The 26,176-nt window shown below is 42.3% G+C and overlaps 1 protein-coding gene across 4 annotated transcripts in view; it reads right to left on the bottom strand.

The window, feature by feature from the left end:
• LOC129858284 (E3 ubiquitin-protein ligase RNF130-like) overlaps positions 1-26,176 on the bottom strand; it is a 68,901-nt gene that overhangs the window by 26,363 nt on the left and 16,362 nt on the right. For 2 of the 4 annotated variants that reach the window (XM_055927414.1, XM_055927415.1), the window contains exons 3-4: positions 14,315-14,509; positions 3,962-4,224 (exon numbers count right to left, since the gene is read on the bottom strand). In XM_055927414.1, coding sequence (XP_055783389.1) covers positions 3,962-4,224; positions 14,315-14,509 — 458 coding nt within the window. The remainder of the gene's footprint in view (positions 1-3,961; positions 4,225-14,314; positions 14,510-26,176) is intronic. The other 2 variants (XM_055927417.1, XM_055927416.1) reach the window with 1 other exon arrangement.

The raw sequence follows: 26,176 nt of genomic DNA, 5'->3' as shown, positions 1-26,176 counted from the left end.
CTGTTGCCAGATCATTTTATGTTATTTTCTCTACCATAAACCGCCTCCAACATTGTTTTAAAGAATTTGACAGTATGTCCAACTGGAGACACAACCGCAGACCAAATGTAACCACGCCAGCCCAGGACCTCCACATCCGGCTTCTTCACCTGTGTAATCGTCTGAGAACAGTCACCTGGACAGATGATGAAACTGTCCACATCCGAAGAATTTCTGCACAAACTGTCAGAAACAGTCTCAGAGAAGCTCATCTGCGTGCTCGTCGTCCTCACCAGGGTCTTGACCTGACTGCAGTTTGGCACCGTAACCGCCTTCAATGGGCAAATTCTCACCTTCATTGGGCACTGGCACGCTGGAGAAGTGTGCCCTTCACAGATGAATCCCAGTTTCAACTGTACCAGGCAGATAGCAGACGTTGTGAACAGAGTGCCCCATGTGGCAGTGGGGTTATGGTATGGGCAGGCATAAGCTACGGACAACGAACACAATTGCATTTTGGGGAATGCAATTTGAATGCACAGAGATACCGTGAAGAGATCCTGAGATCCATTGTCGTGCCATTCATCCTCCACCATCACCTCATGTTTCAGCATGATAATGCACGGTCCCATGTCACAAGGATCTGTCCACTGTTCCTGGAAGCTGAAAATGTCCCAGTTTTTCCATGGCCTGCATACTCACCACACGTCACACATTGAGCATATTTACGACAGCGTGTTCCAGTTACCGCCAATATCCAGCAACTTCGCACAGCCATGGAAGAGGAGTGGGCCAACATTCCACAGGCCACAATCAACAGCCTGATCAACTCTGATGTCGTGGAAGGAGCTGTGTCGTGCTGCATGAGCAAAACGTGGTCACTCTAGATACTGATAGATTTTCAGATCCTAGCCAAGCTTTCTTTTTTAAGGTGACCAACAGATGCAGATTTGTATTCCCAGTCATGTGAAATCCATAGATTAGGGCCTAATGAATTAATTTAAATTGACTGATGTCCTTATATGAACTGTAACTCAGTAAAATCTTTGAAATTGTTTCATGTTGCGTTTATATAATTGACGTCTGTGCCCACTCTGAACCAATGACATTAATTTGGGGACAGGTCGAAAAGCATTAAACATGTATGGCAATTTAGCTAGTTAGCTTGCACCTGCTAGCTAACATTAATTTGTCCTATTTAGCTAGCTTGCTGTTGCTAGCTAATTTGTCCTGGGATATAAACATTGAGTTGTTATTTTACCTGAAATGCACAAGGACCTCTACTCCGACAATTAATCCACACATAAAACGGCCAACCGAATCGTCTCTAGTCATCTCTCCTCCTTCCAGGCTTTTTCATCGCTGAACTTATATGGTGATCGCATCTAAACTTTCATTGTATTACCACGACTACCGGCAAAACAGTTCGTCTTTCAATCACCCACGTGGGTATAACCAAGGAGGAGATGTCACGTGGGTACCTGCTTCTATAAACCAATGAGGAGTTGGGAGAGGCAGGACTTGCAGCGCGATCTGCGTCAGAAATAGGAATGACTTCTATTTTAGCCCTTTTAGCCCACAGATGCTCGTTGGCACGCGACGTGTCCGGTCTGGTCAGCATGCTCTTTCAACTGTTACTCTCTGTTCATCATATATGCATAGTCACTTTAACCATCTCTACATGTACATACTACCTCAATCAGCATGACTAACCGGTGTCTGTATGTAGCCTCGCTACTTTTATAGCCTCGCTTCTGTATATAGCCTCGCTACTGTTTTTCACTGTCTTTCTACTGTTGTTTTTATTTCTTTACTTACCTATTGTTCACCTAATACCTTTTTTGCACTATTGGTTAGAGCCTGTAAGTAAGCATTTCACTATAAGGTCTACACCTGTTGTATTCGGCGCACGTGACAAATAAACTTTGATTTGATACTCTGTGTCATTCTGTAATTGTAACGATGTGCGCTGAGTGAATGTTTTAATAAATAAACGCAACATAATACAAAACAAGAAACACGAACAACGCACAGACATGAAACAGAAACAATAACGCCTGGGGAAGGAACCAAAGGGAGTGACATATATAGGGAAGGTAATCAGGGAAGTGATGGAGTCCAGGTGAGTCTGATGACACGAAGGTGCGCGTAACGGTGATGACAGGTGTGCTCCATAATGAGCAGCCTGGTGACCTAGAGGCCAGAGAGGGGGCACATGTGACAGTATTGTAATTGTTTAAGTGTCAATTATTTAGTGACTAATAAATCCTATTAGTTGAATTGAGTAAATGCATTCCTTGTTTTACAGAGTAAATCGAAGATTGAATATGCGTTCATAATTTAGTAGGTATTTTGATAGTCGTTAGTTACACTGCACATATCATATGCTTGGGTACCACCTTGACATCCCTGATCTACTTGACTCAGAAAACTAATGCTAGAACATTGGTCGCCAGGATAAGCTATTTGTATCTAGCCTCTTTCGTAACAGCTAAACGGGGATCCTAATAAAATACCAAAAATCACAAGAAAGACATGTTAATTAGTGAGTTGGTGATGTAATGATGCACTATCTCGACTAGATCCTCCAGAGGCAGACAGGGCCTGTTGCATTTATTCATATAATAATGGAGTCAGATTGATAACTGTAGTTAATTATTATTTAGTATAATTTCTACACATCTACATGTGTGTGTGTGTGAGAGAGAGACTCCCCCTGTGATTAGAGGTAGTAGGTCTGGTCAGTCCCATTCACTACTACTAGGGATCCGTTTGTAGAGTAGAGTGGACTTCTTTATAACTCACCTGATTAGTGGCTCTTCACTCATTAACACTGACCCCACTGATTTATACTGTGCTATAATGTGAAAGAATATACCTTGGGAGAGCGATAGTGAGAGAGGTGTGAGCTTTGGAAACACGCAGAAGCTGTTGACTGGGCAGTTGAGTGTGTTTGTTGGGTTACACTATCAACGTCCGTCACCTTTCGCCTACTCAGAGTGTGAATGATAACTACAGTGTTATAGTGACCAGAGAATTTAGTGACAAACATGGTGAGGGGTTGTTTCTGACAGATAACTTGAGAGAGGAGTCCCTCGTTGGCAGATGCTACATTAGGACTGTTTGTAAACAATCTTAAAATGGCTCCTTGTTTGGAATTCTTTCCTTTTTCCACATAAAGGACTGTGGGGCTAAAGGAAATGAGACTATTTAAGATAATTGAGACAGGGCCCCACTAACCTCTACTATCTTGGCATAGATTGTCACAGTTCAGGTACTAAAGGTAGCGTCTTAGCACTAGACCAACTGAAAGGGTTGAGTGTGTATTTAAAAGATGCCGGACGCTGAGGAAGCAGAGTTTTACCACAACGATCCTCCATTAAGGATTCATACGCAATTTACAGCATCAAAATTGCATTGCTGCTTCCTCTTGCTGGTTTCCCCACCCAACAGGAGAGAGCGAGTGAGAGGGAGCACAGGGCGGTCAACTTGAGCCAGACTACAAACATCTGGAGGGCATGAAGGAGAGGACAACTGGCACTTGACCTGCTCTTCACTTCCTTTACCTGATATGAGTCATCCGATTAGTCACAGACAACTGAAAACCAGTGTGTCAAAGTGACATTGAGAGCATATGCCTCAACTAAAAACTCCAAGCTTGGCAAAATGAGTCACCACTACTTCGCTCTAATGTAAAAAAACAACAACATTTTTTTTTTTTTTTTTTTTTTTTTAAATATAAGAAAAAGTAGATGGATTTTTGTAGCCTTGTGTGTTAATATCAGGACCTCTGCCCTCCTTCCCCAAAGAAAAATCTAAAACAACGTGATATTATTACCTGACTGCAATACAACCATTCAAATGTGGTAAAGGGCTTTGAGCTACATGTGTGGATCTCAATTTACAAAAATTGGACGCTTAGTAAATAAACACAAAATAAATACCAGGCAGTAATAGAAAGAGTAACCATTAGCAAACATACTCTATGTCCTACCTGGCTGCGGTCACGTGCGTTCGTAAAGCGGATCTTCTGGATGAAGTAGAAGATGAGCCAGGCAGAGGAGATGATCATGAGTACGATGAAGGAGATGGAGACGAAGACCAGGGAGCCGCGGTTGATGTTCTTGGCCTGGCCGTGTTGGCCCACCACCACACTCACCAGCACCGTCAGGTTCCTCTCCAGCAGACCCAGGATCTCCTTGCCGTAAGACTCGGTGATCATCACTGCCACCGTGTCGCCCGTACCTGAGAGAGTAGAGGGGAGTTAATAGTGGCTAGGTTTTAGTGGTAATCCAACCAGAACTTTTCTTTGTGACACATCAAGCCAATGAAAAACATGGCCAGTCAGCTCCAATCCATTATTTGAGGTAGTCAGTTAGCATACACTTATTCATGTTCCCTCCACTATATGTATCTGCCAGCTTTTACACGTCAGATGCATAACACAATAATTGCGTAGGCAATTTCTCTTCACCCACATTGACAGGATCCACAGAGCCAAGTCATTAACAAAATCTACAGATATAGGAACAGTTCCCAGCTCTGGCAAAGTGGAACCAATCTCTTTAGCCACTATGAAAAGACTCAGAGCCAGTCAATAGATACTCATTCCTAATTTATTAACACAGGGTTCTAAACACCTGCTCAGCCAAAAACAACTGTGTAGTGACGGAGGATTGAATGTCCCATGGACTGAGGAAATACATGTGGAGACTGGAGAAATGTACGTGTGAATAAATTCATCATGTGAATAATATACCCCATGTGAATAAATGTGAACTATTATGTCCCTGGTCCAGGCCTATACACAGCAACAGTGGATGTGGTATACATGCAGAGCAATTCATTTATTGACAATGATCGCAATGACTAGCAGAGAGCAATAGACTGTGGAAAATATGAATAGTTTATTTTAAACTATACTGAGCAGTGGTAGAGCCATCTGTGATCATCATCATCTTCATTTGAGTGAAATCCAGACAGCTAACTGCTACAGGCCAGGGGGAGTCATGTTACTTGCTGGAGACGACTCCTCTCTGTCCCCCCGGGCTCTTTACCACAGCTTGCCTTGCCACTAATAGCAGCAGGAAAGTGCACTTTGTGTGTCTGTGTGCGTGTAAGCGTGTCTACTGTACATCAGTGTTTGTGTGTGTGTGTGTGTATGTGTATGTATGCCAGTGTGTGTCTGCGTGTGTGTGTGTTTAGACCAGTAAAGTGATGTTTCAGAAGGAGCAGAGAGAGTGATGACCACCAGAGGAGTGCGGGGCAGTTTACCTTGCCCCATTATTGACGAATGGCCGACAGCACACTGATGTCACACACACCAGGGACATTTGTCTCAATCCTCATGAGAGTAAGACCACCAGCACCATGGCTGCTCTGTGCTAAAAAAATGTTGCGCCTTAAAACATTGTGATGAAAGAAGTAACAAGACATTCCCTGACAGCTCAATCATCTCCTTTTTAAAATCACCAAACATCCTTGAAAGTTTGACTTTGAATTATCATTAAACCATGGCTGATTCTTTTGAGATGGGAATTCCTCCAATACTTTTTATTCTTGTTCAGAGAAAGAGAACACGAGAAAGAGAGAACACGAGAAAGGAAGAGAAAGAAAGGTCTGTAATTCAGAAGGCTGGGTATAATGACTCCCTGTCGTACAGGCTGAAAGGCAACAGTTAAGTCATTACGCTATTGATCTCTACCTCTCTCCATCTCTTTCTCTATACCTTTCCCTCCCTCTCTCCTCTGTGGGAGCCCTCTCTTAAAGGTGCCCTTTAGCCAAAAGCCGCCTGGCTCCTGACTCAGCTTTTTTGGCGAGCACGGATGCCACAGGAAATGTGGCGATTGAGGCCACCTTTGCACTGAGCTACCTGACAAAGAGGAGGAGGAAGGAAGGGATGTGTTAACATTGGCTAAGGGGGCTGGTTTTGTTGTGGTCATTCGGATTTGGAATCCCAAGGTTTGCGTGTACTTAAAGGGATAGTTTACTCCACAATTAAAGGGAAAGTTCACCCCACAATTAAAGGGATAGTTCACTCCACAATTACAGTTTTTCAGATGGTATCAATAGGGCTGTGACAAATGTAATAACCGTGTAACTGACGGTTATGGATGAAGACCATCATGAAAATAAAATAACCATCAAAACAGTTTAATTATCTTTCATTTCATGTAGATAAACTTTACCTAATAGTGGGTGTGTTTACTAATGATTCATTTTTTTTTATATAGCTAACTTAGTCTATTAAAAACTTTATACATTTCCTCCTCTCCTCTTTTGATGCTCCAGCAGCGATCTGCTAGACGGGCGGGGGTGTAGAGCGCTACATGGCACTTCAGTACAAATATTGTTTGATGTGTGGACATTCTTTTACACAACGTACGTTTTCTTTGCTTGCTAGTAAACAAATAAATAAATAGGTATTTTATTAAAAAAGGTTGGATGTTCTGACTATTCATTAATTATTTAACAGCAGTCGACAAGGTTGTACTGGAACTGAGGCCTATAATGCTCTAATGTTTTGTCAAATGGAAAATGTCCCAATCCTCTTCAACCTGGCATGGTATAATTTGATACGGAATCTTTTCTTCATTTCTAGATGAATCAACGCTGATCCGGCCGTGTCCTGGCCGATATGGTGCCCTAGACGAGACCCCATTTTCTTTGTTGTCCTCCTATCCCCGCAATGTAGAATAGTAGTCTAGGCTTTACAATGTCGGCCCATAATGTACTTCTATGAATGCCTACCGTTTGTAAAACAGGCAATTTACCACTAATCCCTGTCATTTGGTTACATTAAAAACCTGCTACACTTGAGAGAAACAAGTTCTGGTTTATTTCATAACCATCATTTACGTGCACCATGTGAGCAATGAGCATGTGTCTGGTTTCTCTGTGTGCCAAGTGCCTGGATTAGGACTTGTGCTGCTTCCTGTGTGAGGTAGGGTCAAACTCTATGGTTGTTGTAGAACAGGAACCTACAGGAGCGAGTCTCTGCCTTGATGTTTTGCAAAGAACGTCAAGGTGTTGACCAGGGTCACGCCAAGGTTCTATACACTCTGGGAGGGGGTCAACATGGAGTTGTCAACCAGGATGGAGAGGTCTCTCAGTGGGCAGGCCTTCTATGGGAGGAACAGCAGCTCAGTCTTAATTCATCATCTTATAGCTGTTAGCAGTTGATGTTATTCTTCAATAACACAGACCCCAAAACAAATCAAGGGGAGAGAAACAGGTTTATTCAAAAATAACAAGAGGTAGATGCTGAGAGGTAGATGTTCCTTCTTTCCTGTCCTCAGTTCTTTCCACAAAACAAAGATACATTATGGAATTTATAACCCCCAACCCTAGCCTGTGGTTGACCAATTAGAATTCCTTGCAGTAAAATTGTGCCAATGACCAAATAACAAGTATCCTGTTTCAGGCTCAATGTATAGACGATTCAGACCAACGATATCTTGTCACACGTAGCTATGAGTCCAGGACTGAAAGCCTTACACAGATTCTAAACAGATGTTGAACTGAAAAATAACTTTCCATTGATCTTTAATTCCCTATTGACCTCTAGTCCTTTGCGTTGTGTATAATATTCTTACGTAGGCTTTCCTGAAAGTAGGCTAAGGTAGGCATAGGTGTTTTTAATACGTTTAAAGGAAAGGATAAATATTTGTGTCGGACATACGCTGATGGCTTTGATTGGCGGGTGCTTTTACGGGGGTGTGTGTGTGTATTCGCAAACACACATTCGCAAACACACATACATCAAAGCCATCAGCGTATGTCCGACACGAGCAAATATTTATCCTTTCCTTAAAACGTATTAGCGCTCCTGTTTGCTGGTTCTCTCTATAGGCCTATATGTCCATTCAGAAAGTTTCCTAAAGTAGCCTGTCTAGACTCCATCTCTTTAATAAGATTCAAATGCTCCTGTTATAAATTAATATTGTAAAAGGCCTGTTTTAACCTACTATAAATATGAATTGCCCTCACTTCACCATCTAAACCAGGGATGGGCAACTGGCAACCCGCATTTTGAAGGCCCTCTGATCAACTCCTTCCTGAAGAACTCAGTCAGGGTCTCAACTTACTGTTGAGAGTTAGAATAGTAGAATATACAAGGTGCAATTTCAAAATTTGCACATTGTAAATGTTTTTATCTAGTTAAGACAATCAATTAGCCCATGTCGTCAGTTAACTTTTTTAGATTGGCAAATTAGTTTAGCGGCCAAGTATTTAAACTTGTCATCATGGTCGAATTACCGGCCATTAACTCGCACACTCTTGGCATTTGGGGAGGCAGGTAGCCTACTGGTTAGAGCGTTGGGCCAGTAACCGAGCTGACAAGGTAAAAATCTGTCGTTCTACCCCTGAACAAGGCAGTTCACCCACTGTTCCCCAGTAGGCCATCATTGTAAATAAGAATTTGTTCTTAACTGACTTACCTAGTTAAATGAAAGGTTCAAAAAATATGAAGAAAATAATAATTAAGAACAAATATTAAAACTGCAAACATTTTTCTCCACCTTATGGCAATATGTGTATAATTGCACAATTTGTATCTATATCCGATGTGTATCAACACAAAACGCGCGCCACCCTTGCCCTGGCCCTAACACACACGATCTGCACCACCTCTGCTTATCACAAAAGAAGTGCACCTGCCTTTATGATGCGCTCTATTAACCAGGGATCGATAGGAAATCACAGCCAGTCAAAACAATGGGCCGTGCGCAGCGGGCCGCTACCATTATATTATTAGATTTATGGGGCCAGGCTAGTTCACCATAGACCCAGCACTGGTTAGGCTATCACAGACGCAGCACAAGTGTTATACCATAGCCCAGGGGCCAACCAGCCATGACGCAGCTTGACTTATTAACTCCAGTGTCACATGCTAAAGGTCTGGATGTTAATATCTATTAAAGTTAAGATGAACTAGTCTCATACCCTCCTACTCTGTAAGCCTGAAAATATATGAACAAGCTAACACAGAAAAAAGGAGCAATACTTTGGGTTGACCTTTGAGTTGCACTTAAATTGGATAAAAAGACTTCTGTGATTAAACTCCAAAAACGTTAATTTAAAACAGAATGCAACTAGTGGTTTGCTTTCGTCACAATTTTTATTTACCGTTATTTTACCAGGTAAGTTGACTGAGAACACGTTCTCATTTGCAGCCACGACCTGGGGAATAGTTACAGGGGAGAGGGGGATGAATGAGCCAATTGTAAACTGGGGATTATTAGGTGACCATGATGGTTTGAGGGCCAGATTGGGAATTTAGCCAGGACACCGGGGTTAACACCCCTACTCTTACGATAAGTGCCATGGGATCTTTAATGACCTCAGAGAGTCAGGACACCCGTTTAACATCCCATCCGAAAGACGGCACCCTACACAATTAAATAATTTGTCATTATCTACAGCTACTGATTACAGATAAGTAATTAGATTGTAGTTGCCAAATGTAGTCGTACAGTAAATACATGATGGTCTAAAGGGCAACAATGTTAAGTGTTGCTAAGTGTCTAAATGAATTTACACAGAGAGGAATGATATATTAGGTAGCCTAGTGATTAGAGCTTTGGACCAGTAACCGAAAGGTTGCTAGATCAAATTTTGTGTTCTACCCCTGAACAAGGCAGTTAACCCACTGTTCCTAGGCCATCATTGTAAATAAGAATTTGTTTTTAACTGACTTGCCTAGTTAAATAAAGGTTAAGTAAAAAAAAATTTAAAAAGTGTGTGTGTGTGTGCACGCTCTTCAGTAAGTGTGTGTTGCGTCTGAGGGCAGGGGCATAAGCCAACAGTCTTTTCTCTGATGACTCTTGCAGCAGTCATCTGGTGTATCTGTCCTGTCTGAGCGTCCACTGAGAGTAAAACTAACAGGGGGAGCATTAACTAACATTCACCTGTTTGTCACACAATGATACAGCCAGTTCCTCAGCCTCGTGACTACCACAGTCCCAGAGATGCTGATGCTCTGGTAACATAACGCACAAGCATGTAAGCACAGTTGCCTACAGGTAATTGGCTGATAACACAGCCAAAAACACAGTAAGACGCTGGGCTAGAATGAGACTGCAGGGACCACAAGAGCAGGCGTAAACAAGATTCTCTCGCCCTCTCCCACAATGACTACCACCCTGTAGCACTCACATCTATAATCGTGAAGAGCTTTGAGAGGCTGGTTATGGCACGCATCAACTCCATCATCCCAGAGCCACTCCAATTTGCATACTGCCCAAACAGATCCATAGACGACGCAATCTCAATTACACTCCACACTGCCCTTACCCACCGAGGAATACCTATGTGAGAATGCTGTTCATTGACTACAGCTCAGCGTTCAGCACAATTGTCCCCTCCAAGCTCGTCACCAAGCTTAGGACCTTCTGCAACTGGATCATGGACTTCCTGACGGGCAGACCGCAGGTGATGAGGGTAGGAATCTCCTCCGGGTAACATCTCCTCCACCACTCTGACCCTCAACACGGGGGCCCCACAGGGGTGTGTGCTTAGTCCCCTCCTGTACTCCCTGTTCACCCAAAACTGTGTGGGCACGCTGACGACACGACGGTGGTAGGCCTGACCTCCCTGTAGGCCCTCTCATTGTCGCCGGTGGAGGTCAGTGACCTGGCAGTGTGGTGTCAGGACAACAATCTCTCCTTCCACATCAGTAAGTCCAAGGATCTGATCGTGGGACTACAGGAAACTGGAGGGCGAGCACGCCCCCATCCACATCAACAGGGCTGTAGTGGAGTAGGTCGAGAGCTTCAGGTTCCTCAGTGTCCAAATCACTAAAGACTTCCAAATTGTCCACATACACACGCACGGTCGTGAAGAAGGTGCGAAGGCGCACCCCCTCAACCCCTCAACCACAACCAATTTCTTGTTAACAAACTATAGTTTTGGCAAGTCGGTTAGGACATCTACTTTGTGCATGACAAGTATTTTTCCAATAATTGTTAACAGACAGATTATTTCACTATCACAACTCCAGTGGGTCAGAAGTTTACATACACTAAGTTGACTGTGCCTTTAAAAAGCTTGGAAAATTCAAAAAAATGATGTCATGGCTTTAGAAGCTTCTGATAGGCTAATTTAAATAATTGGAGTTAATTGGAGGTGTACCTGTGGATTCATTTCAAGGCCTACCTTCAAACTCAGTGCCTCTTTGCTTGACATCATGGGAAAACAAAGAGAAATCAGCCAAGACCTCAGAAAAAAATTAGACATATCTGGTTCATCCTGGGAGAAACATCCAAACGCCTGAAGGCGTCACTACAGACACCCTGGTTCGAATCCAGGCTGTATCACAAGCGGCTGTGATTGGGAGTCCCATAGGGCGGCGCACAATTGGCCCAACGTCGTCCGGGTTTGGCCTGTGTAGGCAGTCATTGTAAATAAGAATTTGTTTTTCACTGACTTGCCTAGTTCCACGGGACGGTTGAGCAAACATAGGCTAATGCGATTAGCATGAGTTTGTAATTAACAAGAACATTTCCCAGGACATAGACATATCTGATATTGGCAGACAGATTAACAAGAATTTAAGCTAACTGCACTGTCCAATTTACAGTAGCTATTACAGTGAAATAATACCATGCTATTGTTTCAGGAGAGTCCACGATTTTGGACATGAAAAGTTATTAATAACCAAATTAGGCACATTTGAGCAGTCTTGATACAAAATTTTGAACAGAAATGCAATGGTTCATTACGTCAGTCTAAAACTTTGCACATACACTGCTGCCATCTAGTGGCCAATGTCCAATTTGCACCTGGGCTGGAATAATACATTATGGCCTTTCTCTTGCATTTCAAAGATGGTACAAAAAAAAATTATGCTTGTTTTGTATTATCATTTACCAGATCTATTGTGTTATATTCTCCTACACTCCTTTCACATTTCCATAAAAACAATGTTTCCTTTCAAATGGAACCCAAGAATATGCATATCCTTGCTTCAGGGCCTGAGCTACAGGCAGTTAGATTTGGGTATTTCATTTTAGGCACAAATTGAAAAAAAGCGGCGGAACCTTAATAGGTTGTCAGTGTGCCTTCTTGTGCAAGGCTGATGTCTATCTCTGACCCATATCTCCACGCAACATCTCTGGTATGCCCTTATCCCTCTTGCACTGTATCAGTGCTGCTAATGCACTGAAACACACAAATATGTATGTGCACAACACGCATACACCACAGCTGTGATTCTTCTTCCTTCAAAGTCAAATCCATATACAGCATATCCCATATTCCATGACATTAATAAATAATTCCCACCCGTGATAAATTATGTGCTTTTCAGGCAAACAATGATCGATACTGAATAGTATGCGCTCGGGGGAACTATCAGCATTCCACCGTTCGTTCATGGTAGAAAATGACCTTATAAATTAGTCATGGGACTCCTATATTTATAAACAGTCCATCGATCAAACCCAGATAGTGCTGTCACACCTTCTGACTCTTCTCTACCCCTCCCACTTCCTCCCTCCTTCTCCTACCGCTGCGAGACTCAAACAACCATTTTCTGCACGGCTTACCAGGTCTATGGATGCTATACAATATTTCTCACTTTGTTTTCTTTCATCCCCTCTCTCCCTTCTCAGTATTTATTTTCCTCACTCCTCCCGTTTCCTGTCCTCTAACCACCACTGTCTTCCTGCCTGGGCTCCCGAGTGGCACAGAGGTCTAAGGCACTGCATCTCAGAGCAAAAGGCATCACTACAGTCCCTGGTTCGAATTCAGGCTGTATCACATCCAGCTTTGATTGGGAGTCCCATAGGGTGGCGCACAATTGGCCCAGAGTCGTCCGGGTTTGGGTGGGGTAGGCCGTCATTGTAAATAAGAATTTGATCCTAACTAACTTGGCTAGTTAAAAAATGGTTACACATTCCCAACGATCGGGTCCTCAGTGCTATAGTGATTCTACACCAGCTCCCGCCCCCTCTCATTCTCTCTTCACCTCCTCACTAGAATATTTCTTTATTGTCTCATTCATACAGGCTTTTCAACGTTAGCTTGAATTAGCTCAGAGTATCCCCTGGGGTGGGGTGACGCTAAGGTGACGTGCAAAACAGCTCTAGGCTAGCCGTCAGCTACTGTCAATCACTCACTCATACAGGACACTCATTCAAGTATCTGGTTATATTATATGGGATGTCTGTTTTTAGACGAGCTTCATGGAAAAAGTTGTGATCAAAGGTCAGACTTTACTCATACAACTTTACATTGTGGCCAAAATAAGCTGAGAAAGACAGTGATCGTATCAATGACAGAGAGTGAGTAGGAAGAAACACATGTGAAGCAAAGGAGAGAAAGAGACAGCTGTGACAAAATATGTTTGTGTGCCCGTGTTGGCCCACGTGTGTGTATCTGTGAGTGTTGCAGTGTAACAGTACACCGGCCATACCCAAGCCTGCTGGCTGTGTTGGTGTTTGGCTGTGATTGTGGCTGAGGTCCAGCACGCAGGAGTCAGTCTCCATGTCCTTCAGTCAGGACAGCCACACTGTCTGTCCCCTCTACTGTCCCCTGCAGCCACAAACAACAAACTGCCAGCAAACACACTGCACTATGACTGCTATATGCCCCCCACCCTCCCCACACACACTATCAAATGACCCTTGGCAGGCAGTATAATGCCATACGCCCACCAATGCAGCAGGTTAGCTGGCTATAACACCATATAACAAGAGCTAAATGCTAACTTCACCACCAACACAGCAGGTTAGCCAGCTATAACACCATATAACAAGAGCTACATGCTAACTTCACCACCAACACAGCAGGCTAGCTCGCTATAAGCACCATATAACAAGAGCTACATGCTAACTTCACCAACACAGCAGGTTAGCTGGCTATAACACCATATAACAAGAGCTAAATGCTAACTTCACCACCAACACAGCAGGCTAGCTGGCTATAAGACCATATAACAAGAGCCATACAAACAAGGCAGATGAATAGGATGTATAAACAATGAACCCATATAAATATGCCAAGCCATACGTACCCATAAGAATATGACTACCTGGTCAGGCATCAGCCATATGGATACATCTAGACAGTGTCCTCCAAGGAGTTGTTTTATGAGTCAAATCAAAACCCATATACAAGCCATACATAATCCTTAAGCCATATAAGAATTCCAAGCCATACAATTAATACATTTTAATTTGATATTTTGTTGTCACAAACACTGGATAGGTGCAGTGAAATGTGTTGTTCTACAGGGTCAGCCATAGTAGTACGGTGCCGCTGGAGCAAATGAACCGTTAAGTGCCTTAGCCGTATAAACAACCCATTTGAATATGATACTATGTGACCTCACCTTCGTGGCCCATCTTGACGGTGTCCTCATTGGAGTTGTTGTTGTAGATGAGCACGGCGGAGGCGTTGAAGGCCGAGGCCTTGAGGATCTTCTCCTTGAAGGTGCAGTTGCCGCGCTGCAGCAGAGCCACCCAGTGCCCCGTCCGGGGAGGCACCACGAAGCGAGTGTGGGGGTCGCAGCCCTGGCGGTCCACAACTGGAGAGGGGGAGGGGTGAAGGGTTAGGAACCATACCAGGCTGTATAAAATGGTGAGTGGTGTCAGTTTATTTGAATGGATGCTGATAAACTATTTATAACTCATGAATATGTAATTGAGTAATCAAAAAAAGTAATTGTAAATCGAAAAAGTCATAGCATGGAACTACTGTGTGGGTTTCACCCCTGCACAGATGCAGCATAGAGTGAGTGGATTAGAACCCCCCCACACACACCTCAGTCTCCGTGAGTTGCTTAACCTCTGCCAGCGTATAAAGTAGTTAAAAATGCACACAGCTGCCTATGGACAGCAGTCACTAGCTCACATTTCGTGCTAATTAAAAAAACACAGTTTAATGCCCTTTAACAAATCCACAACCAGGAAATCCAGTGGCTTATCCAGTGGGAATCCAGTGGTCACTATAGCAAAACAAAATCACAACATCAATGCTAAGTACTGCACGGAGTGACTGCAGAGAAGACATAAAAGAAAAAAGGGTTACACATTAAGCAGAAAGCATGAGCCGTTTACAAAATGGGAAACTCTTCAGTAGTTACCAGTCACTCATGTCAATGTTGTGTAGGGTTGCACATTTTGGGGAATATTCAGGAGGTGGAAAATTTCCGTGGGAATTAATGGGAATATGGGAATTAACGGAAATATATGCAAATTAATATTAATACCATTTAAAATGTAGATGTTTTTTGCATTGGATATATTTACCATTTTATATGGAGACAGAAACATAAACCTCTTATCTTTTCATAAGTAGACAATTGCAAAAGACTAAATTCTTCCAATAGAAAACTGTTTAATTATGAATTGAACTTTAAATGAGTTGACTCTTCACATGGGATGATTTCACTGAACAATAAAAGGGAATATTGAATGATCCATCGCATCTCCCCAAAACGTTTTCAACATACATCTGTAAAATGATAGTCTAGAAACTAATGCTTTGGTTGTCTTCCTCTCATGATGCCATGTCTTCTCCCTGGACCTTCTCAATGTCCACCTCTTGAACATCAGACTCTGAGGCCTCATCTTCACTGTCAAGTTCCAACCTTGTTGAGGATGGATCATTGTCAGGATCAAAATTCAAATTTGATCAAGCCTCAAATTTGCCCGGTTGGCCACCAATTTTTAAACTCTTGTATTGGTCAACCTGATGTGTGCTTTGGTGTGTGTGTGTGTTCCCAAACAAGGACTAGTTGCGCTCTGAGGCGGCTGATGTTGGTGGGATTTGGAGGATGATGGAGGCAACGGGGAAAGAGCCTCAGATCCACAAAGTCCCTTCCACCAGGTGGCTGATGAGATTTTTTTTTATTTTTTTTTAGGGGTGGATCAGCTTAGTATTGCGGAAAGAATGTTGCTTCCAATGTAATTGTCTGCATCATTTCCATTCCCCCATATTTTTTGGGGTAAATATATATATCCATACACGTATGCATACATATACACATATATACATACACATACCTATATAGACATACATACTTTTTTAAAGAATATGCCTTTATTATTATTCCCCGCGACCCTACCACCAATCCCCCAATTGGAGTAAACTTATAAACACTTCTGCTTTTACCTTCAATTTCTACATCTTATACCTATCTTACAGACACAGTCCACTTTACAATAGTTCTCTCTTATTTGTTCTTAGTCCTTCCTCTATTTCTGTTGTCCATCCAATTTTATTTCCACTTGTAACTGTGCTATTTCACAAAAGCTCCGCACCTATACACATTTCACAGATCCCGTATGCCCTATATTGTTTATCTTGTTATTAGTCCCACCCTTCAGCTCCACCCAACCCCTCCCATCTATCTTCCAACATCATCCATTTCGGATTTCTATTTGCCATACATTTCTCAACTGTGCTGTGATGCTTCACAAAAGACCTGAACCTTCCTATTCTCATAGCTTCTACAGATTGTAAATTAAAAATAAACATCTTTGCCAAAATAATTATTATATTATTGATTGATTGACTATGGCTTTTCAAATCCCCCAGTATTGCTATCTGTAGCGTTAGTTTTAGGCAAATGTTGCAATTCTTCAGCCATTCCTGGACCTGTGACCAAAAACGAGCTACATATGGACAATACCAAAATAAATGATCTAATGACTCTGCCTCCTCACAATGAGATATGTTGGCACGACTGCCATATTGCATCTCCATCCCAAAGCCCTTGCTTAGAAGTGTACTTCGCCAGACTGCCAAGAGCCTTGCCCTCATTCAGGCCAAGTTGGCGAGACACGGGAGTGATGACACCATAGGCCTTGTTGATCTCTGCGCCAGACAGGATGCTCTTGTCAGCATACTTGGGGTCCAACATGTACGCTGTGGCTTGTATGAGCTTCAGGCAGAAGTCTTCACGCTTTTTGATGCATTTCAAAACTGCAGTTTCCTCTGCTTGGAGCAATAGTGAAGTGGGCAGGGCAGTACAGATTTCAATCTCTTACATCTGCAAGCAGAGTCTGAACATCAGACAGGATGGCAGTCTCTCCCTCAATCCGTGCAATGGCTACTGCTATAGGTTTCAGGAGTTTCAGGCTGCTTACCACTCTCTCCCAAAATACATCATCCAGGAGGATCCTCTTGATGGGGCTGTCCATATCATCAGACTGTGATATGGCCATTTTTTGGAGAGACTCCTTCTCCTCCAGCAGACTGTCAAACATGATGACAACACCACCCCAACGAGTGTTGCTGGGCAGCTTCAATGTGGTGCTCTTATTCTTCTCACTTTGCTTGGTGAGGTAGATTGCTGCTAAAACTTGATGACCCTTCACCTACCTAACCATTTCCTTGGCTCTCTTGTAGAGTGTATCCATTGTTTTCAGTGCCATGATGTCCTTGAGGAGCAGATTCAATGATTGAGCAGCACAGCCAGTGTGTATTGTGAGGGTAGGACTCCTCCACTTTAGACCAAGCAGCCTTCATGTTCACAGCATTGTCTGTCACCAGTGCAAATACCTTCTGTAGTCAAAGGTCATTGATGACTGCCTTCAGCTCATCTGCAATGTAGATACCGGTGTGTCTATTGTCCCTTGTGTCTGTGCTCCTGTAGAATACTGGTTGAGGGGTGGAGATTACGTAGTTAATTATTCCTTGCCCACGAACATTCGACCACCCATCAGAGATGATTGTAATACAGTCTGCTTTCTCTAAGATTTGCTTGACCTTCACTTGAACTCTGTTGAACTCTGCATCCAGAAAATGAGTAGATAAAGCATGTCTGGTTGGAGGGGTATATGCTGGGCGAAGAACATTCAGAAATCTCTTCCAGTACGCATTGATGGTGAGCATCAGAGGTGAACCAGTTGCATACGCAGCTCGAGCAAGACATTCATCAGCATCTCTGACTATGTTCCTCCATTGAGTCAAAAAAAGGTGGACCATGAGCTGTTGCTATCGATAAGGTGTCTGATTCCGAATTTTCACCTCGAATAGAAGTAGAGGGACTTTTGTCAGAGGTTTCTTGTTGTGAGCACTGAGGGAACTTTATGCACTTGGCCAGATGATTCTGCATCTTTGTTGCATTCTTCACATATGATTTGGCACAGCATTTGCAAATGTACACAGCTTTTCCTTCTACATTAGAAGCAGTGAAATGTCTCCACACATCAGATGGTGCCCGTGGCATTTTCCTGTAAAGATAAGAAGAAAAAAAAACAAAAAAAAAACAAATACAATTCCATTTAGAGATAAATAGTTAAGCAGTTAGATTAAACAACTCCTTTGTAAGATGAATGTTTTAAAAGGAAACATGTGTGGAAACAGGTGAATTAACACTCTGTTTTGTATTTATCATGGATCCCCATTAGCTGCTGCCAAAGCAGCAGCTACTCTTCCTGGGGTCCAGCAAAATTAAGCCAGTTTATTCAATTTTAAAAACATTACAATACATTCACAGATTTCACAATACACAGTGTGCCCTCAGGCCCCTACTCCAACACTTCCACATATCTACAGTACTAAATCCATGTGTATTTATAGTGCGTATGTTATCGTGTGTGTCTGTGCCAATGTTTGTGTTGCTTCACAGTCCCCGCTGTTCCACAAGGTGCTTTTTTAATCTGTTTTTTAAATCTAATTTTACTGCTTGTGTCAGTTACTTGATCTGGAATAGAGTTCCATGTAGTCATGGCTCTATTCTAGACTTGGGGACTGTGAAGAGACCTCTTGTGGCATGTCGTTGGGTATGCATGGGTGTGCCAGTAGTTTAGTCAGACAGCTCGGTGCATTTAAGCACCTCTCATAAATAAAAGTAGTGATAGTCAATCTTACCTCCACTTTCAACCAGGAGAGATTGACATACATATTATTAATATTAGCTCTCTGTGTACATCCAAGGGCCAGCCATGCTGTCCTGTTCTGAGCTAATTGCAATTTTCCTAAGTCCTTCTTTGTAGCACCTGACCACACGATTGAACAGTAGTCCAGGTGCGACAAAACAACACTATCAACAAGGCAGGCCCTAGTTAAGGCAGAGCATCGCTTTATTATAAACAGACTTCTCCCCATCTTAGCTACTACTGCATCAATATGTTTTGACCATGGCAGTTTACAATCCAGGGCTAACTTACAGTCGTGGCCAAAAGTTGAGAATTACACAAAGTCTGCTGCCTCAGTTTGTATGATGGCAATTTGCATATACTCCAGAATGTTATGAAGAGTGATCAGATTAATTGCAAAGTTTCTCTTTGCCATGCAAATGAACTGAATCCCCAAAAAACATTTCCACTGCATTTCAGCCCTGCCACAAAAGGACAAGCTGACATCATGTCAGTGATTCTCTCGTTAACACTAACACCTGTGTTGACGAGGACAAGGCTGGAGATCACTCTGTCATGCTGATTGAGTTCGAATAACAGACTGGAAGCTTCAAAAGAAGAGTGGTGCTTGGAATCATTGTTCTTCCTCTGTCAAGCATGGTTACCTGCAAGGAAACGCATGCCGTCATCATTGCTTTGCACAAAAAGGGCTTCACAGGCAATGATATTGCTGCCAGTAAGATTGCACCTAAATCAAACATTTATTGGATCATCAAGAACTTCAAGGAGAGCGGTTCAATTGTTGTGAAGAAGGCTTCAGGGCAACCAAGAAAGTCCAGCAAGCACCAGGACCATCTCCTATATTTGATTCAGCTGTGGGATCGGGGCACCACCAGTACAGAGCTTGCTCAGGAATGGCAGCAGGCAGGTGTGAGTGCATCTGCACGCACAGTGATGCAAAGACTTTTGGAGAATGGCCTGGTGTCAAGAAGGGCAGCAAAGAAGCCACTTTGAGGAAAAACATCAGAGACAGACTGATATTCTGCAAAAGGTACAGGGATTGGACTGCTGAGGACTGGGGTAAAGTAATTTTCTCTGATGAATCCCCTTTAAGATTGTTTGGGGCATCCGGAAAAAAGCTTGTACGGAGAAGACAAGGTGAGCGCTACCATCAGTCCGGTGTCATGCCAACAGTAAAGCATCCTGAGACCATTCATGTGTGGGGTTGCTTCTCAGCCAAGGGAGTGGGCTCACTCACAATTTTGCCTAAGAACACACCCATGAATAAAGAATGGTACCAACACATCCTCCGAGAGCAACTTCTCCCAACCATCTAGGAACAGTTTGGCGATGAACAATGCCTTTTCCAGCATGATGGAGCACCTTGTCATAAGGTGAACGTGATAACTAAGTGGCTCGGGGAACAAAACATTGATATTTTGCGTCCATGGCCAGGAAACTCCCCAGACCTTAATCCCATTGAGAACTTGTGGTCAAATCTCAAGAGGCGGGTGGACAAACAAAAACCCACAAATTCTGACACACTCCAAGCATTGATTATGCAAGAATGGGCTGCCATCAGTCAGGATGTGGCCCAGAAGTTAATTGACAGCATGCCAGGGCAGTTTGCAGAGGTCTTGAAAAAGAAGGGTCAACACTGCAAATATTGACTCTTTGCATCAACTTCATGTAATTGTCAATAAAAGCCTTTGACACTTATGAAATGCTTGTAATTATACTTCAGTATTCCATAGTAACATCTGACAAAAATATCTAAAGATAATAAGGCAGCAAACTTTGTGGAAATTAATATTTGTGTCATTCTTAACTTTTGGCCACGACTGTATTCATTGACACCCACTCTGAAACTAACTGCAACTCTTTGTTGAGTGTTGCAGTCATTTCAGTCGCTGTAGTAGCTGTCGTGTATAGTGTTGAGTCATCCGCATACATAGACACTCTGGCTTTACTCAAAACCAGTGGCATGTCTTTAGTAAAATTGAAAAAAGCAAGGGGCCTAAACAGCTACCCTGGGGAATTCCTGATTCTAACTGGACTATATTTGAGGCTTCCATTAAAGAACACCCTCTGTGTTCTGTTAGACAAGTAACTATTTATCTACATTATAGCAGGGGGTTTAAAGCCATAACACATACGTTTTTCCAGCAGCAGACTATGATCGATAATGTCAAAAGCTGCACTGAAGTCTAACTAGACAGCCCCCACAATCATTTTATCATCAATTTCTCTCAGCCAACCATCAGTAATTTGTGTAAGTGCTGTGCTTGTTGAATGTCCTTTCCTATAAGCATGCTGAACTTCTGTTGTCAATTTGTTTACTGTGAAATACCATTGTTTCTAGTCAAACATAATTTTTTCCAGAAGTTTACGAAGGGTTGGTAACAGGCTGATTGCTCGGCTATTTGAGCCAGTAAAGGGGGCTTTAGTATTCTTGGGTAGCAGAATAACTTTTATCTTCTCTCCAGGCCTGAGGGCACACACTCTCCAGTAGGCTTACATTGAAGATGTGGCAAATAGGAGTGGCATTATCTCCTATTATCCTCAGTAATTGTCCATCCAGATTGTCAGACCCCAGTGGCTTGTCATTGTTGATAGACAATTTTTTCACCTCTTCCACATGGACTTTACGGAATTCAAAAGTACAATTCTTGTCTTTCATTATTTGGTCCAATATAATTGGATGTGTAGTGTCAGCGTTTGTTGCTGGCATGTCATCCCTAAGTTGAATTACTTTTTCATTGGCAAGATAAGCAAAGAAGTTTGCAATTTCAGTTGGCTTTGTGATGAATGAGCCATCTGATTCAATGAATGAAGGAGCAGAGTTGGCTTTTTTACCCAATTTTTTTATTTAAGGTGCCCCAAGGCTCAAGGCAGCTAAAACCCACAAACTAATTAGCAGAAATTGTTAACAAGTTAGAAATGATTTAAATACACTTTGCTGTAAGATACTATTGACTAGTTAACAAAAAAAATCATGTCATAAAATATATTCACCCCACCCAGTATTGTAATCAAAACTTACCAGAAAACATGTAGTCCTTGGCTCAGGCAGTGTAGTAGCGTGGGCTCAATAGCATCTCATTAGTGTGCGAGATCTTGAGAATCAGCTGTACATGTGATGGAAGAGTGCACTGCATATGTGATGGAAGAATGCACTGTGCATGCAGAGGGTTGCAATTCCATTGAAATGGGGATAGTTTAACCAAGTATGCCACAAGACCTAGAATTGTGTGTATCCCATAAAAAGGTTATGTTAAGCTAACTTTGATGAATTTAAGCAAAATTCCCCAAATTCCAAGGCTTAACTTCCCATGGAAAATTTCAGAAAATAATCGAAATTTACCGGAAAGTTCCTGACCCTTTGCAACCCTAATGTTGTGTATTAGCCATGCCCTGCTAAACCAGTGGACTGCAAAGCTTTTCATTACGGCAGGAAACCCATAACAAAATATGTTATGTGCATCTAAAATTGCACCCTTTTCCTTATATAATTCACTACTTTTGACAGTGCCTTCAGAAAGTATTCACACCCCTTGACTTTTTCCACATTTTGTTGTGTTACAGCCTGAAAGTAAAATTGATTAAATTGAGATTTTTGTCACTGGCCTACACACAATACCACATAATGTCAAAGTTGAATTGTGTTTTATTTGTATTTTTACAAATTAATTAAAAATGAAAAGCTCAAATGTAGAGTCAATAAGGATTCAACATATTTGTTTTGTCAAGCCTAAATAAGTTCAGGAGTAAATATTTGCTTAAGCCACATAAGTTGCATGGACTCACTCTGTGTGTAATAACAGTGTTTAACATGATTTTTTAATGACTACCTCATCTCTGTACCCCACACATACAATAATCTGTAAGGTTTTAGTCGAGCATTAAATTTCAAACACAGATTCAACCACAAAGACCAGGGAGGTTTTCCAATGCCTCAAAGACGGGCACCTATTGGTAGATGGATACAATTTTTTAAAGCAGACATTGAATATCCCTTTGAGCATGGTGAAGTTATTAATTACACTTTGGATGGTGTATCAATACAACCAGTCACCACAAAGATACAGGCACCCTTCTTATTTCAGTACCGAAGAGGAAGGAAACCGCTCAGGGATTTCACCATGAAGCCAATGGTGACTTTAAAACAGTTACAGACTATAATGGCTGTGATAGGATAAAACTGAGGCTGGATCAACAACATTGAAGTTACTCCACAATACTAACCTTACTGACAGAGTGAAAAGAAGGATGTACAGAATGGAAATATTCCAAAACATGCATTCTGTTTGCCACAAGGCACTAAAGTAATACTGCACAAATGCAGCAAAGCAATTAACTTTTTGTCCAGAATACAATGTGTAATGTTTGAGGCAAATCCAATACTTTACTGAGTACCAATCTCCATATTTTCAAGCGTAGTGGTGGCTGCATCATGGTATGGGTATGCTTGTAATAGTTAGGGACTGGGGTCTTTTTCAGGATAAAAAGAAATGGAGCTAAGCACAGGCAAAAATCCTAGAGGAAAACCTGATTCAGTCTGCTTTCTGCCAGACACAGAGATGAGTTTACCATTCAGCAGGACAATAACCTAAAACACAAAGCCATATCTGCACTTGAGTTGCTTTCCAAGAAGACCAAGAATGTTCCTGAGTGGCCAAGTCACAGCTTTGACAAAATCGTCTGTACTTCAAAATCTATGGCAAGACCTGAAAATGGTTGTCTAGCAATGACAATTAATTTCAGAGCTTTTTGAAAAGAATAATAGGTAAATGTTGCACAATCCAGGTGGGGATAGCTATTAGAGACGTACCCAGCCAAGGAAATACCACCGGCCAAACCTTCTAACCCGGACGACGCTGGGCTAAATGTGTGCCGCCCCATGGGGCTCCCGGTCACGGCTGGCTGTGACACAGCCAGGAATCAAACCTAAACCACACCGAAACTAATTTCACACATAACAGCAAATGAAACGGTGAGGAGAGAACATTGTTGGAAAAGGGCTCGTAAACTAAGCAATAAAGTATCAGTATGATGGGGAAGAAAGGGGGAGATTGGGTGAGATAATGAGCGAGTGGAAGCGAACTATGCATAATTATATAATCACCAATTGTGAATGAAGAACAGTGTCCCATTCTATCGTATTGATCTATTCTAATTATAATCTAAAACATTTAAAAAACAGAATGATGCGCACTGAGCATGTGCCCGGGCCACCACCAAATTATATGATGACAATGCTACGGGCTATATTCATTATTTATGTGACATGGGCATGCTCCGATTGATGCCATTCTCTGAAGATGCACACCATTTAAGCACGAGCTGACAATAATTGACATTTTTTGACACATTCATTCTAATGACATTATTGCTTCTGTGCTGATTTTCACTATTTATCAAGCCCACTTGGTGCTTAAAGTGATGTTTAGGCTACTTATGTTTTCATCATTTGACCGTGCGTCATTATAAAAAGATACTCTTACCGCGTTCCAACACATGCTCTGTTTCATAGTTGTAACATGTTGTTTACATATAGCCTACAGTATTGTAATGTTACCAAAGACTTTCATAACCACAACCAAATTATTAATTTCGCAATAGCATATATGAAATGTATTAATTACACCATTAGAATGTTGCATGCACAGCGGTTCTACTGTTAATAGCAAAGACCCAGCAGACAGAGGGCTGATAGAGACTGGGCTGATAGAGACTGGGCTGATAGAGACTGGGCTGATAGAGACTGGGCTGATAGAGACTGGGCTGATAGAGACTGGGCTGATAGAGACTGGGCTGATAGAGACTGGGCTGATAGAGACTGGGCTGATAGAGACTGGGCTGATAGAGACTGGGCTGATAGAGACTGGGCTGATAGAGACTGGGCTGATAGAGACTGGGCTGATAGAGACTGGGCTGATACAATCAATGTCTGTGACCTTGTATTGTGTTTCAGAAAGGCAGGGAAGGAGAAGCGAGTGTTTCTGCTTGTTTCAGCGTCCTTTCTTGTTCCCGTAAACACTCAAATCAGCGCTGATGGATCTATGCATTAAAATACTGTAATGTGAGCTTGTGTGAGTGAGGGTGTGTGTGTGTACTAGGGAGCGGTGATTGATAGTTGTATTCTGTGAGTGAGGGTGTGTGTACTAGGGACTGGTGATTGATAGTGTATTCTGTGAGTGAGTGTGTGTGTGTGTGTTTTTACCCCTCTTTCCCTCTGGTGCATGGTGGCGGCATGGTCCCTGTCCTGTAGGTTCATGGACACACACTCCATGGACACACACTCAGAGACAGACAGTGTAATATTCATCAGGCTGCAGTGTCAACACTAGGGAGCAAATGCTTACTGTCCCCGTAGGATTTACTCTACATGTGTGTGGCTCATTGAGTCAGTCCTGGCATATGCGTGTATGTCTATATCTGCGTGTGTGTGTGAGCATGTACTATAGTTGAGCAGTTCATTTAAAATTCAGAGAATTTAAGAGAGACAACACACTATCACGTACGTAATGTTATCATTAACTAAACATATTCACTAAATGAATCATACACAGGCCGTCAAGATTTAATACACATGCACAAAACTAGCAACCCAAATGTGCCCCAAACACAAAAAAAAAGTGCTTCATACACAGCCTGGTAAAACGTGAGCAGCAGGTCAATAGCTCTTAGGAGAGAAAAGGTAGAGCGGTACAGTACTTGACTGTTCACTGTAAAAAGGCCGCAGTCAGGACGACTTCTATTGACTTCACTCAATGCCATGAGAACCATGCCCGACGTTCATTTTAGCCTAATGAACAGGCACTCATTCAGGAAGAATGATTTAAAGTGGCAATCTGCAGTTCAAACAATAGCAAGTGCCATCCTGCCACTGATTTGGTAAAGAGCTGAGGGATAGGGCAATGTAACCTCAAACACAGACAGAGCTATGGGTACAAGGACTGACTATCTAGGATCTAACAATTTTAGTTAGAGGCTATACAGTGTTTGTTTACAAACAAAGAAGTAAAATATATTCTTCAAAAATCAATGGGTATACATCATTAATTGAAAAGTCTAAAAATGGATGCAGCAACTGCAGATCGCACCTTTAAGGGTGTGAGCGTGTGTATGATGTTAACATGTATAATATATGGGGGAAGAAATGCACACAAAATGGCTGTTTAATGTTAATAAACCGCCTTCCAGGCGAATTTGGGCAGATTAAATTTAGCCACTATCGTTGGCGTGTCAGCACTATCCCATTCCTGAACATTTACAGCGCCTTCAGAAAGTATTCATACCCTTGACTTATTTTGTTGTCTTACAGCCTGTAAGACAATGTACTAAAATTATTTCTCTTCTCCCATCTACACACAAACACCGCA

The sequence above is a fragment of the Salvelinus fontinalis genome, chromosome 6 (genome assembly GCF_029448725.1).
Source record: "Salvelinus fontinalis isolate EN_2023a chromosome 6, ASM2944872v1, whole genome shotgun sequence".
NCBI classification, from domain to species: Eukaryota; Metazoa; Chordata; class Actinopteri; order Salmoniformes; family Salmonidae; genus Salvelinus; species Salvelinus fontinalis.
This window is presented reverse-complemented; position numbering and strand designations above follow the sequence as displayed.